This window comes from Lagenorhynchus albirostris, chromosome 1, assembly GCF_949774975.1.
Source record: "Lagenorhynchus albirostris chromosome 1, mLagAlb1.1, whole genome shotgun sequence".
In the NCBI taxonomy this organism is placed as follows: Eukaryota; Metazoa; Chordata; class Mammalia; order Artiodactyla; family Delphinidae; genus Lagenorhynchus; species Lagenorhynchus albirostris.
This window is the reverse complement of record NC_083095.1, coordinates 38,509,074-38,522,571: the sequence shown is the minus strand read 5'-3', so window position 1 is coordinate 38,522,571 and position 13,498 is coordinate 38,509,074. Positions and strand designations below refer to the sequence as shown.

Below are 13,498 nucleotides of genomic sequence, written 5' to 3'. Positions count from 1 at the left end.
AAGTTATTTTGTGTATATCAATAAACTGACTGTAAAGATTATGTGGAGGGATAAAAACTGTGCAAAATAGCCAACACAATATTGAAGGAGAAGAACAAAATCAGAGGACAGACACTCAACTACAGTAAGGCTATAGTAATCAAGACAGTGTGGTATTGGTGGAAAAAAGTAAATAAACAGATCAATGGAACAGAATAGAGAGCCCAGGTAGACCCCCATAAATATAGTCAACTTATCTTTGACAAAGGAGCAAGGGCAATACAATAAAGAAAAGATAGTTTTTTTCAACAAATGGTGATAGAACACATGGACATCCAATGCAAAAACATATGAATCTAGTCACAGACCTTATACCCTTCACAAAAATTGACTCAAAATGGATCATAGACCTAAACGTAAAACATAAACTATAAAATTTTGAGAAGATTATGTGGGAGAAAATCTAGGTACTTTGGGCATGGTGATAATTTTTCAGACATAACACCAAAGGCATAATTCATGAAACAAATAATTAATAAACTGGAATTCATTAAAATTAAAAACTGCTCTGTGAAAGATACTGTCGAAAGAATGAGAAGACAATCTACACACTGGGAGAAAATATTTGCAAAAGACATTTGCAAATAATAAAGGACTATTATCTAAAATATATTTTAAAACTCTTAAAACTCAACAATAAGAAAATTAAGAACCCCATTAAAAATGAGCAAAAGATCTGAACAGCCACCTGACAAAAGTAGATATTCAGATGGCAAATAAGCATATGAAAAGATGTTCATATATCATTAGAAAATTGCATATTAAAACAACAAGATACCGCTACACATCTACTATAATGGCTAAAATCCAAAACACTGATGATACCAAATGCTAGTGAGAACGTGTGCCAACCAGAACTCTCATTCATTGCTGGTGGAAACATAAAATGGTAAAACCACTCTGAAAGAGAGTTTGGTAGTTTCTTACAAAACTGACATATTCTTACCATATGATCCAGCAACCATGCTTCTTAATATTTACTCAAATGAGCTGATAACTTATGCCTACACAAAAACCTGCAAACAAAAGTTTATAACAGCTTTATTCATAATTGCCAAAACTTAGGAGCAATCAAGATAGCCTTCAGTAGGTGAATGGATAAGCAAACTGTGGTACATCCAGACAGTGGAATATTATTCAGTACTAAAAAGAAATGAGCTATCAGCCATGGAAAGACATGGAAGAACCTTAAATGCATATTACTAAGTGAAAGAAGTCAATCTGAAAAAGCTACCTGCTGTATGATTCCGACTATATGACTTTCTGGAAAAGGCAAAACTGTGGAGATAATAAAAAGATTAGTGGTTGCTAGGGGTTAGGAGGGAAGAAAGGATGAATAGGCAGGGCACAGAGTTTCAGGACAGTGAACTACTCTGTATGATACTACAATATGCCATTCCGCATTTGTCAAAACCCATAAAATGTACAATACCAAGAGTGAGCCTACTGTAAACTATGGACTTTTAGCAATATGATATGTCAATATAGTTTCACTCTGGTGGGGGTGTCGATAATGGGGGAGGTTATGCATGTGTGGGGGCAATCTCTGTATGGGGAGTCTCTGTACCTTCCTCTCAATTTTGCTGTGAACCTAAAACGGCTCTTTAAAAAAAGTCTATTATCAACTGAGCAAACACATTGATAAGAAAAATCAATCAGTTCTAAGGTAGACTTGGCAATGTTTCTATGGGTTTAATAATATTAAAACTAGTAAAACTAAAAAAAAAATACTATGTAATCCTTACCTATACCACTCAAACATTATTTCAATTACTTACAGGCTTTAATAAAAAAAGTAATGGTGATCAAATTGTATTAAATAGCAATTTCTAAAATTTTATTCTTGGTGGAGCGCCTGAAATTCCACAAAAGGGGACAAAAAGCGTCTAAAATCTTTGAGTATAATTAGCTTCTTTGATTTCCAATTCTTGTTTTGATGACTAGGCAAGAGATAAAAATTTGCTATGTAAACAGATATGCTAAAATGAAACAACGCATGTGGCCACTTGACAAGCATAATTCAAGAAAGTAATAATTTAGAAAATTATTTTCCATAAACTTCCCTGGAAATTAAAAATATTTATAATACTTCCACTTAGCAGTCACTAGCCCAATCATTTTGTCTCCTGAAACAATACATAAGTGATCATTTTTCCAATTTCAATTTGTTCTAACCTAGTTTATCATGTTTACCACTTACTAATACCACTCATTGTCCCCTGAATTCCCCATGTATCACGTTTCCTAAGTCCACTCAGGCTACCAAATTGTGTGTTACCTGCAGTTGCCCCATTTTTCTCTGATGTCTTATAATTCAGTTCCCCCTAACCTCCCAGAGCTGTATTCAAATGCATGCTACAAATGAGCTTATTTCTATTCCTTGGATTCTTGGTGATAACATCTTTTACCCCATTATGGTTTCTAGGAAATTTACATTACGTACTTCTTTTCAAACAGAATTATTTCCTTTAATGGATTCTGTCTTCCCATCCTCACAGTTCTCTTAAAGAATGTCATACCCAGTTCGTGAATTCCTAGTAAATCAAGTTGCCTTAAGAGAGCATGTTGACTGAGACAATCTTGAATACAAAAAGTGTTATTAAGTCCTCTAAGTCATTCTGCACTCATAGCATGTCAAAGGATTAAATTGTGATCTTCAGACTCATACTCTCCTATTCCCAAGCCACCACTAGCTCAATTTCTCATTTTTAAGTTCTATTTTGTTTTATGTCATTGTACAGTCTACTAAAACCTTGCTAACACTTTATTGCTTCAGGTCAGTGAGTCACCAATATGTACTAAGAGCAACGAAGGACTACCAAGGAGATGGAACACATCCCTCAATATCACAGGGCTTATCACCAAGCTGAGGAAACAGACATGCACAAATGAAATAATAATATCCCCTCAGACATGCACAATTCTACAAACAAAAATCATTCATATCTGTTTTCTCATCTATTCCTTAAAACCGTTGTGTGAAGTAAAAAAGTCAAGCATTCCTTCCCTTTTTTTTACAGATATGGAAACTGAGACCCACAATCACCATCTCAAAGACTCACAACAAACATGCCCTAAAGAAGGCCTCCAATAATTGAAAGAGAAAGTTAAAAATAATGTGGAGCCAAAATATAAGACAATACTAGTTTGAAAGAGGAGAAGGTAAACAGAAGCCCTTGATTTATTTAGAAGGGCAAAGATACTCATAAGTCAAATACTGATGCTAAAAATATTAAGAGTAATCAATTGACAGAAAAACTTCTAATCCTGTAGAGGAAATCCAGGAGATTTAAAAAATTCAATCAATCCAAAAGACAGCAGAAAAGAAGCAAAAGTAAAAACAGAGAAAAGTGAAGAAAAAGCATTTTACAATGGAAAATAAGATGCTCTAAGAAAATCAAAAGGTAATTAATCACAATAAGTGTAAATAGACTAAACTTCCCAGTTAGAAAGACTCTTAGAATGTATAGACTATTTATAAAAGACACAACTAGAGTATAATAATCTAGAATGATAAAAAGTTAAATAATAGAAATACATATATCAAATAGTATACGAATGCTAGTTTAGCTCTATTAGTATTAAGCCAAAAAGAATTTAAGCAAAAAAAAAGCATTATTAGTTACAAGAAAAGGTGGAAAATAATGCTGAGAAAATCTTCCAGAAAGTACAGCAAAAATATAAAGGATTGGAAAATAGGGAAGAAAAAAAAAGGAATCAGAGGAGAAGTCTAGTAGGTATAAGAACAAAAGGAATTCCAGCAAGAGAGAGAATGGAAAAGAGGGGGGAAAGGGATGGAGAAAATCATCATAAGAAAAAAATCAAAACAGAAGACTTGCTTTTCTAGATTGAAAAAGGCTACCCAGTCAGTACCCAGCAAAACTGATGAAAATGGGACTTACACTAAAGCATATTACTGGAAAGATTCAGAACCCTGGACAGAGAAGATACATCAAATTTCCAGAAAGAGAAAACAGGTCACAATGGTTTAAAGTTTCTTAAGAGAATTATTAGAAGGTAGACTGTAATGGCACTGTGTCTTTCAAAATCTGAGGAGAAATTATCTCTGGACTAGGATATTACAGCTAGCCAAACTGTCCATCAGGTGGGAGGGTAGAGTGTAGAGAGATCTGTTTAAGAAAATGATGTTGATAGACTATTACTTGTATCAATGTACTGGAGGGAGATTTAGACAACTGGCATAGAGCTTAGCGATTGAGTTAGTGATTAGTACATAAAACTAAGCAAATGATAAAACCAACTCTCAGGAAAATGGAAAGTGCAGAAAAGGAAAAGTAATCACAGCATGTTGAAGGTTCAGCTATAAATAGCATATTTGTAGTAGTAATGATATAAATACCTACTATTTATGGAACCAAGAGGATGGTATACCTATATTGCGAGAATGAGGTGAGGGAAATTAGTGCATATATACAGTTAGGGCAGGGAGAAAGAGGCTAAAACTTCAAATTCCATAGTAAGAAGTCAAAGACAAGTCCTAAAACTGAAAAACCAAGAGGTAGGTACATAATCTTGCTGTTTGGTGATGGAAGCAAATAACAAAGAATCCCTTAAACAAGGGGATTGCCCCTAGTGGTTGCCCCTAGTGTCTTTTCTTTTTTAAAATGAGATATTGCCAATTATTCTTCATGGAAGTTTTACCAACATTCCCTTGAGCAATGTATGAGAGGCCTCACCCCATCGCTTCATCAGTTCAGGTCCCCGACAGAGTAATGCCAAGTCAGGGTTAGATATGCAAGACCTTTACTGAGATAAATGCCTATGAAGGAGAAACGGAGGAGGGAGGAGCCTTCAGACCACAATGCCATTTGAAACCTGTGAAGAGGGGAGGAAGAATTGTGTAGAAAGAGCCTCAACCACAGCACAGGTAAATGGGGAGTCCCAGAGCAAAAGTTGCTCAATAGAGGAGCTCTTTATTGAGCAGGAGTAAACTAATCATAATGTTACCACCATTCTTAGTCACTGGCTGGACACAATGTTGGGGAAATATGGCTTCGATGTGTGACCTGCAGCAAATCAGAAAACCATAGCAGGTGTCAGTCAACTGTGTTCAGTGGTGTGTTGGTAAATGACTAACAACCGATTCCACAGAAAGTTAAAGAAAAGTTTTTATTCATAGCATTTGTGACTTTCTGGGTGTAAATACTCCCATTGTGGCCAGTTTCAAGCTACCAGTGTGATAGTGTGATATCACTGAATGCCAATGAATGATTGGCTTTCCCAAACCAGGAGCCACTTCCAGGAATCCCCTAACTGTGCTCCATGCAGCAGGTTTTCATGAAAGGAGATCTGAGCAGTGCACATCCTTAGCCACCTTCTCACCAATCTAGTGTGTGCGGTCAATGATGGTATGTCAGTGTAGTTTGTAGGTTTACTTTGCATTTTCCTTAATATTAGTAAGTCTGAGGATCTCTTCATGTATTTGTATGGTATATTAAATGCATTTATTATTATGTAATGTTTAATGTATTCACTTTTCTATGAATTAAACCAATCTTTTAATTATTTTTATTAAAATCTTTATGCCTATGTTCTAAATAATGGAAATCTTAATGCATTGATCTTAATATATTAATCCATTTAGTAAGTGAACATATAAATACTACTTATTATCTTCTTATCATATGATTAGCATTTTCAAAATTAACCCCTCTCAACCCTTCCAGAAGGTAAATAGGGAAGAAATAAATATACCTTAACAAGCTTGATGTAGGTAAAATCTAAAATTAGAAAACAAATTACTACGATTCCTTTTTTTCCCCCAATTTTTAAAGTAACAATTACGTGTACAGCATCAAAATACAATGTCTATACTTAACTTTCAGGGAAATATTTTTAATATCATTAAGGTGGATTGAATGCAGAAATTTTATGGAAAAAGTTACCGAAAAAAAGTTTGCAAACTACCTCCCAAATACACACACAATGACAACAATGTAGTGCAGAATTTTCCATCTGAACAGTCTATGAGGACAGAGTAAAATCTTCAGGGAAATTAAGTTTGTAATTATTATTATGAACATATTTTAATAATAGATACATTCTATATTGACTCATTTATATACATCCTTCGTGTAGCAAGTTGAAAATCATCCACTACTAGGTTAGAAGCTAAGAAGCTCTGAATAAAATGGTCTTCCAAGATATTACACGTTTTAAGTGTTTCTCATTGAGCAGATAACATTGAATAAGCAGAATCTTGAATGTGACCAGACATCAGAAGTCATCCAATATAGTCTCTAATCACAAATGTACTTAGACAAAATTTAAAGCAAAAACTATAAAAAAGAAACCAAAAAGGCAAAAATTCAAGAATTTTTCTTCCATAAAATTTTCTGTATCTTTTTGTTAACTCAAGCACTGCTATCTGGAGGAGGAGGAGTCAAAAGACCTATGGGTGCACAGAGTTTTAAAATGCCACAGTTTTCAAAAAAATAAAACCAAAACACACATCAAAACACATCACCTGTCAATCAATTATCTAGTTCATAAACGATATTTGACTCCAAATGCTGTGGCTTTTCTTCTCCTCCACCTCTTTCAACCACAACCTCCAACCATAGCCATTTTTCTAGTAATCAGTATTTTCAACCAGAAATCAAGAAAAAAAAGCAGATGAAAATTATAAGGTAATCAAATATGACAATTTACAGCAAGTGTTTAGTAGGATGAAGATTGAAAGTGGTGGCTCAAAAGAAGTTTGTATTATCTGTAAACTCCTTTTATCCTAATTTTCTCGAAACGTGATTCAAGTACTAAAAAGAAAAAGAAACTTACCTCATCAACATTTTCAAAGGCATTGATGATGTCATAAGGTAAACAAGACAACAGATCGATCACAAACCAAGTTTTCAGATAGTTCATCCTGATCAACTTGGGGTCAGAAATGACCTCTCCACCAGGTCCCACAAAGGTCGTGTGAAAATTTAAAACAATGTCAACCAGAAAAATAACATCCACCACACTGTCCAGCACCAGCCAGGCTATGTTGTTCTGCTTTGTTTTGAAGGAAACGTTATAAGGAACCATAATGGCGGTGTAGAAGGTAAGAATTAAAATCACCCAATCCCACGTTGTTTTAAAAGCACAATAGTGTAAAATAATGTGTGGTGGCGTCTTTGGCGCTTCTTGCTTGTACTGAGGAAGGATATCTGATCCCAGCTGAAGAACCTAAAAGAGAGAAAATGTATATATAATGACCCGGACATCTCTGCACAGTAGTAATGAATTCAAATTTACTGGCAGCCAAACCACAGCCTATTAATCATGACTCCTAGTTTCAAGGGCAGTCAGGCTCTGTAGTTTCATCTCCCTTTTCTCCTAAGTTGTATCAAGGTTTGTTCAAAGTCACTCCATGTCCAATCTCTCTACCAAAGTTGATCTGTCTGCTATTCCCTCTGGCTTTCTCTCCAGTGGCCAACTGTTGTGTCAAAAACTGGTCCCCATACATGGAGGGCAGGGAGAGACCAAAGAAAGAGGCAGACCACTCCAGATTGGTAGGTGGCAGTTTTAATATACAAGGGAACTTACTTACAAGGCTTTTTTTTTTTTTTTTTTTTTTTTTTTTTTGCGGTACGCGGGCCTCTCACTGTTGTGGCCTCTCCCGTTGCAGAGCACAGGTTCCGGACGCGCAGGCTCAGCAGCCATGGCTCACGGGCCCAGCCGCTCCGCAGCAAGTGGGATCTTCCCAGACCGGAGCATGAACCCGTGTCCCCTGCATCGGCAGGTGAACTCTCAACCACTGTGCCACCAGGGAAGCCCCTTACAAGGCTTTTGTTGGGCAGCCACAAGACCAGTAGATCTCTGAACCCACCCACCAAATATTAAAAGTTTATACAGAAGCCTTAACTGGGTTCAGTCACATATAGAGGTGTGACTGAAGGTCACAACAACACCTTACTCTCTCAAGCCTGCATCCTTGAAAATGGCCCCCATTGTGGGAATGGTAAGCAGAGTATACATTCCAAGGACAAGGGTAGGGGTAAGGAGCCTCCAACTGCCTGGGTCCAGCTGAAGGGTCAACCCACAGTCCCATGCTCTCGATGACCTCCCCCAGCACCAACACTGATCCACAGCACTGCTGGACACCAACTTCTGCAAGTTCTGCACACTCACTTGGCAGGCTTGTCTAGAATCGCACATCTCTCACTGACTGCCCAACTGTTATTTGCATGACTCACCCTTATCCATTCTTCACATATTTGGCACCTCAAGGAGCATAACTTTGATTCTGACGGCCTTGCTGAACCCCAGGGCCCCACTGATGGTGATCTTGCTGTTGTGTGGGACTCAGCCAGGGCCCTAATGACTGGCACAGCAATATCAGGGGTGTAAATGTTATAACCTGCTTTTCCCTTTTTTCCTTTCAATCAGGACTTAAAGAATATTGGATTTCCTGCCCAGAGGCAAATTCCCTTTAGGGAAAAAAAAAAAAAAAAAAACCTAAATACTCAGGTTTGCTTCTCCGTACCTTTTCGACAAATGGAAAAATTTCAATGTAATGTTATATGAACCTTGACTTACTCTGATTAGGTCTCATTAAAGAGACAATGAGAAAAAGCAGATGACAGAGCAAAAGCAGAGGTCTGGGCAAAGGTAACAAACACAGGACCTAGCACTTCCTTCCAGAACCTAGAACCTGGAAATTGTGAAAAGGAGCTGAAGCAGCAGGTCAGAGACCTCTGCTCCATGCCATCAATGAAGCTAAAGCTGAGTAAACCTATGTATTAAGGAGTCTGTAAGTGGGACTTTGATAACCAATGTTTTCAGCAGCTCTACCATCTTATGCATCCAAGTATTTAGTGTCCCTAGGACTAAGGGGACCCAAAAAGTAGGAGTCAACAAGTTCAAATTATAAAATCATAAATGCACTAAATTTGTGAATGTGCTAATAGGTGTAAACAAAAACACCTGTTAGCATGTAATTCTTACGCTACAAAGCAAAATAAGTATACTAGCATGTTTTGAAACTTGAGATTTATCCTGAAAAGTCTCTCATAAATAGAACTTACATAACTGAAAACTAAGCATATAATATAATCATTGCTATTTTAAAATGTGAAAAACATCATTGATATTCTCTTTAGGTGTATATTATAATTATTGCTTTAAGTTTGGGAGTTATAAGAACTATTTATAAAGATTTTTACATATTTATCCTCATTATCAGTGCCCCAGTCATACTTTTCCCATAAGGTCTTAAATTACTTAGCAACAAATTATCCTACAGGCAGGTAAGCTTCATGTTGAGACAAAGCATTACATACACAGAATCATACAGAACCATGGCCTCTCTTTCACTTTTCAACCACTGATCTATTCATTCTAATTTCACTGTGTTAAACATGAAAATTTCCTTCATATTCAATGTTAATATTTTACCACAGTCTACAGTTTGAGCACAAAGAAATCGTACTTAGAAAATAAACTCAGTGCCAGGGTACATTAGGACCTTCATGGGTCCTGGGTATTTTTGCCTTCTTAGACCCCTTCCTCCTTAAAAATAATAAAAAATATATTTTACAACTGTCTTTTTACAAAGATGAATAAATTAATATTATATATTCAAAATTCTTTTACCTAAATGTTCATTTTTTCCTTCTACTATTAGTTGAAATTCAAACATCATGTGGGCCCTACACACTGTGTTAATAGACAAGTCGGCCCCACTCAACACCCTGGACAAATGTAAGATGTCTCCTCTAGAGATGGAATGAAATCACTCTTGAGTTCAGTATTTCTTAAATCTGGCCACAAGCTAGAATCTTCTGGAGAAGTTTTAAAAAATAAAGTATACTCATACTCAGACCCCATGCCAGAAAATAATTAAATTCATCTTGTGTGGGTTCCCAGAGAATCTATATTTTCAAACTCTTTCCAGGTGATTATAATGTACAGTTCAAAATAAAAACCCTTGTCTTATATTTCTTTAGACATTCATAACCCAGTTCTTCGGAAGGTGACTTGCATTCGTAAAGCAATCCAAAACTGCTACAAGAGAAGGAGAATGAGCAGGGAGGCGAGGAGAAGAATGGCAACAACAACAAAGAAAGGGACTCACTATGTGCTGCAGCTTTGAGCTTTCTCATATGCAGAGCACGACTTTAATCTCAGCCCCATCACTAGGACTCCTTTATAAGGCAGTGAGTAACAACTCTTTGCTTTGTTATTTCATTTGTACTTTCAGGAGCAATAAGCCTTAGGTAGAGGGGGGATGAAATCACATTTACTGATGTATTTTTGTACTGAAACAGATATACGCTTTCTCTCTGAATATCTGAGCTCACTGACTCTAAAGGACTCAGTACCACGGATACAAGTGAGAAGCTGAAGCCAATCAGCACGATGTCAGGACCTGTGGAAAACAGATGAACCGCCTACATGGAGACCAGGATCTTTGAAAGTGGGGATCAGCTCCAAATTTAGGGGGCCTGGTGGAATTAAGATAAAATTTATATGTGTTGGAAAAAGTGAAAGAGCCTGAAATTTAACAGCAAATCCAAATACTCAAGCTGAGCAAATTATATGACTCTGAGTACAACTGGCAAAACTATATCTTTCTGCTAACTTGGTGCTTCTTTTAGGTCAGTCTTTGAAGATCTAAGAGCACAAACAGACTAAATCTTTGTTGAAAACCTTCTTATTTCCACATGTTCTCTGAAATCAAGCCTAAGACCTGACAGAAGGCAGTTTGGTATTTGAATCAGGTTTGTGAATTAGGGATGACTGATAAAGAAACTAACAATAATCAAAAGGCAAAGCAAAAAAAAAGAAAAAAATCAGATGGGAAGAAACAGGAATGAAAGTTCCTCAAAAGTAAAAGTAAAAATGATAAGCTGTCAAGCGGAAAGGAACTTTCCATTTGATATTCATAACCCAGTTCTTCAGAAGGTGACTTGCATTCGTAAAGCAATCCAAAAAAACTATCCTGAGTGATTCAGGGTGCTAAGGTAGAAAAATTTCCTCTCTATGGTCTCTTTCCTCTTGTTCTTGCCCAACTGTGTTAACAAAGAAAGAAAAACTGAATGAGTTAAGACCCAGTAAGAATCATAACTGCAAAAGTCAGCAGTCACAGAAACAAGCTCCTACACTTTAGCTTGATTTGTAGAAAGAAACGGACAACCGAAGGCAGAAAAGAAAGTAGCTTCAAAATCAAGTAGTACAGGGCTTCCCTGGTGGCGCAGTGGTTAAGAATCCGCCTGCCAATGCAGGGGACACGGGTTCAAGCCCTGATCCAGGAAGATGTCACATGCCTGCAGAGCAACTAAGCCCCTGAGCCACAACTACTGAAGCCTGCGCACCTGGAGTCCGTGCTCTGCAACAAGAGAAGCCACCGCAATGAGAAGCCCACACACCACAACGAAAAGAAGCCCCAGCTCGCCACAACTAGAGAAAGCCCATGTGCAGCAATGAAGACCCAATGCAGCCAAAAATAAATAAATAAAATAAATTTATTAAAAAAAGAAGATACATGCACCCCAACGTTCATAACAGCACTATTTACAACAGCCAAGACATGGAAACAACCTAAATGTCCATTGACAAATGAATGGATAAAGAAGATGTGGTATATATATACAATGGAATATTAGCCATAAAAAAGAATGAAATAATGTCATTTGCAGCGACATGGATGGACCTAGAGATTGTCATATTAAGCGAAGCAAGTCAGACACAGACAAATATCATATGATATCACTTATATGTAGAATCTAAAATATGATACAAATGAACTTATTTACAAAACAGAAACAGACTCACAGATATAGAAAACAAACTTATGGTTACCAAAAGGGAAAGGTGGGGAAGTGATAAATTAGGAATTTGGGATTAGCAGACACCACTATATATAAAATAGATAAACAACAGGTCCTACTGTATATTCAATATCTTATAATAACCTATAATTGAAAGAATATGAAAAAAAGTACATATAATATATATATATGTAACTAAATCACTTCACTGTACACTGGAAACTAACACAACATTGTAAATCAACTATACTTCAATTAAAAAAAAAAAAGATTCACTCAGCCCAGGTATCGTCTCATTCAGGTAACCCCTCCCTCCTCTGCTGGATCTTTAACTCCTTGATGATAGGGCCAATGGCCTATTCATCTTTACATCCTTTGCAGAGTACCAAGCATGGAGCAAACCCTCAATAAGTGTGTGCTGCACACATAAATTAACGAATGAGTGAACTCCCTATCTCATTTGCTCAAAGAAAACCTCATTCTGTACAGACATCACCTGGGATGTCATAAATTACCTTCCCATTTCCAAAGTAGGAGAGCATAAAAGGAAATATAGAAAATTTCTATAATTCTACAAGGAAAAATCAATTAGCATATAAGTGTTTGTAAAATAATAGCCATTTATAATAATAAATGTTTCAAATAACTGAAACACTTGTGGGGGGAAAAATGTATGACCACCACCATGTTGGGAAGTAAAGTTAATCTCGCACTTACTTCAGCTAGTCTTGAATGTTTGTGGACCACCTCTGTTTTATTCATTGGCGTGAGCTGTTGCAAAACACTTCGGCTATTTGTCAAAGCCCGTGTCAATCGGGCAAATTTTGTCCAACCTTAAAAATAAGGAAAGAAAGTCTCAGTTTTTCACACGTCATGAATATGGAAGCCTACATTCTTGCTAACATTCAAGGGATCTCAGAAATAGCATAACATGCGGAACTAATGAAAAGTATCAATCTAAAGCACTTAATTTCTACACAGACACCACCATATATTTCAAGTGCAGTTATACAATAGTAAGTAATTTTCATGTGTGATCTTTGTGTTTTGCTCATATCTATCATATAGTCCCTATAGCCAGGTAGCTAGTTGTCCACAAGATTCTGTCCTCCCCCTTGCATTGTATAGGTTTGTTACTGGGAAACAGCTGCCCAGCCAGGAATACATTTCCCAGCATTTGTTGCATCTAGGTGTGGGCCTGTCCCTAGTCCTCACCAATGGATTGAGACAGAACTGATGTGTGTCACTTCCATGCATGCAATAACTTAAGAAGCTAGTGAAACTTCTCCATACTTTCTCCATCCTTCTACCAGTTGGATGCAAGTGACAAAATCCCAGGGGACGGCAAAGCCACTGAATCAGTGCATAGAAGAACGCCATATGTCAAAGATCAACTTCCTTGGATTGTTATATGAGTAAGAAATATGCTTCTATTGTGTTAAACCACTTAAAGTTGGGGGGTTATTTACTATAGCAGGTAGTATTACCCTAATAAAAACAGTCCTATCGTATACTTATGTGAAGATATATACACATAAGAGAATAAAGCCCAATTTCAACAAATCTCACATACTATGGTTCTTATCACACACCTCCATCTTCTTTGTAACGTAGCAAAGGTTCTCTCTTATTTACAATTTCATTGATATTTAAAGACTATTTTTGGAATATCTAGAATCCTT

The 13,498-nt window shown here is 36.7% G+C and overlaps 1 protein-coding gene across 1 annotated transcript in view; it reads right to left on the bottom strand.

The window, feature by feature from the left end:
- The window catches only part of KCNH5 (potassium voltage-gated channel subfamily H member 5), a 323,612-nt gene that overhangs the window by 250,393 nt on the left and 59,721 nt on the right, over positions 1–13,498 (bottom strand). Inside the window, exons 5-6 of the mRNA XM_060166885.1 lie at positions 12,534–12,649; positions 6,838–7,230 (exon numbers count right to left, since the gene is read on the bottom strand). Coding sequence (XP_060022868.1) covers positions 6,838–7,230; positions 12,534–12,649 — 509 coding nt within the window. The remainder of the gene's footprint in view (positions 1–6,837; positions 7,231–12,533; positions 12,650–13,498) is intronic.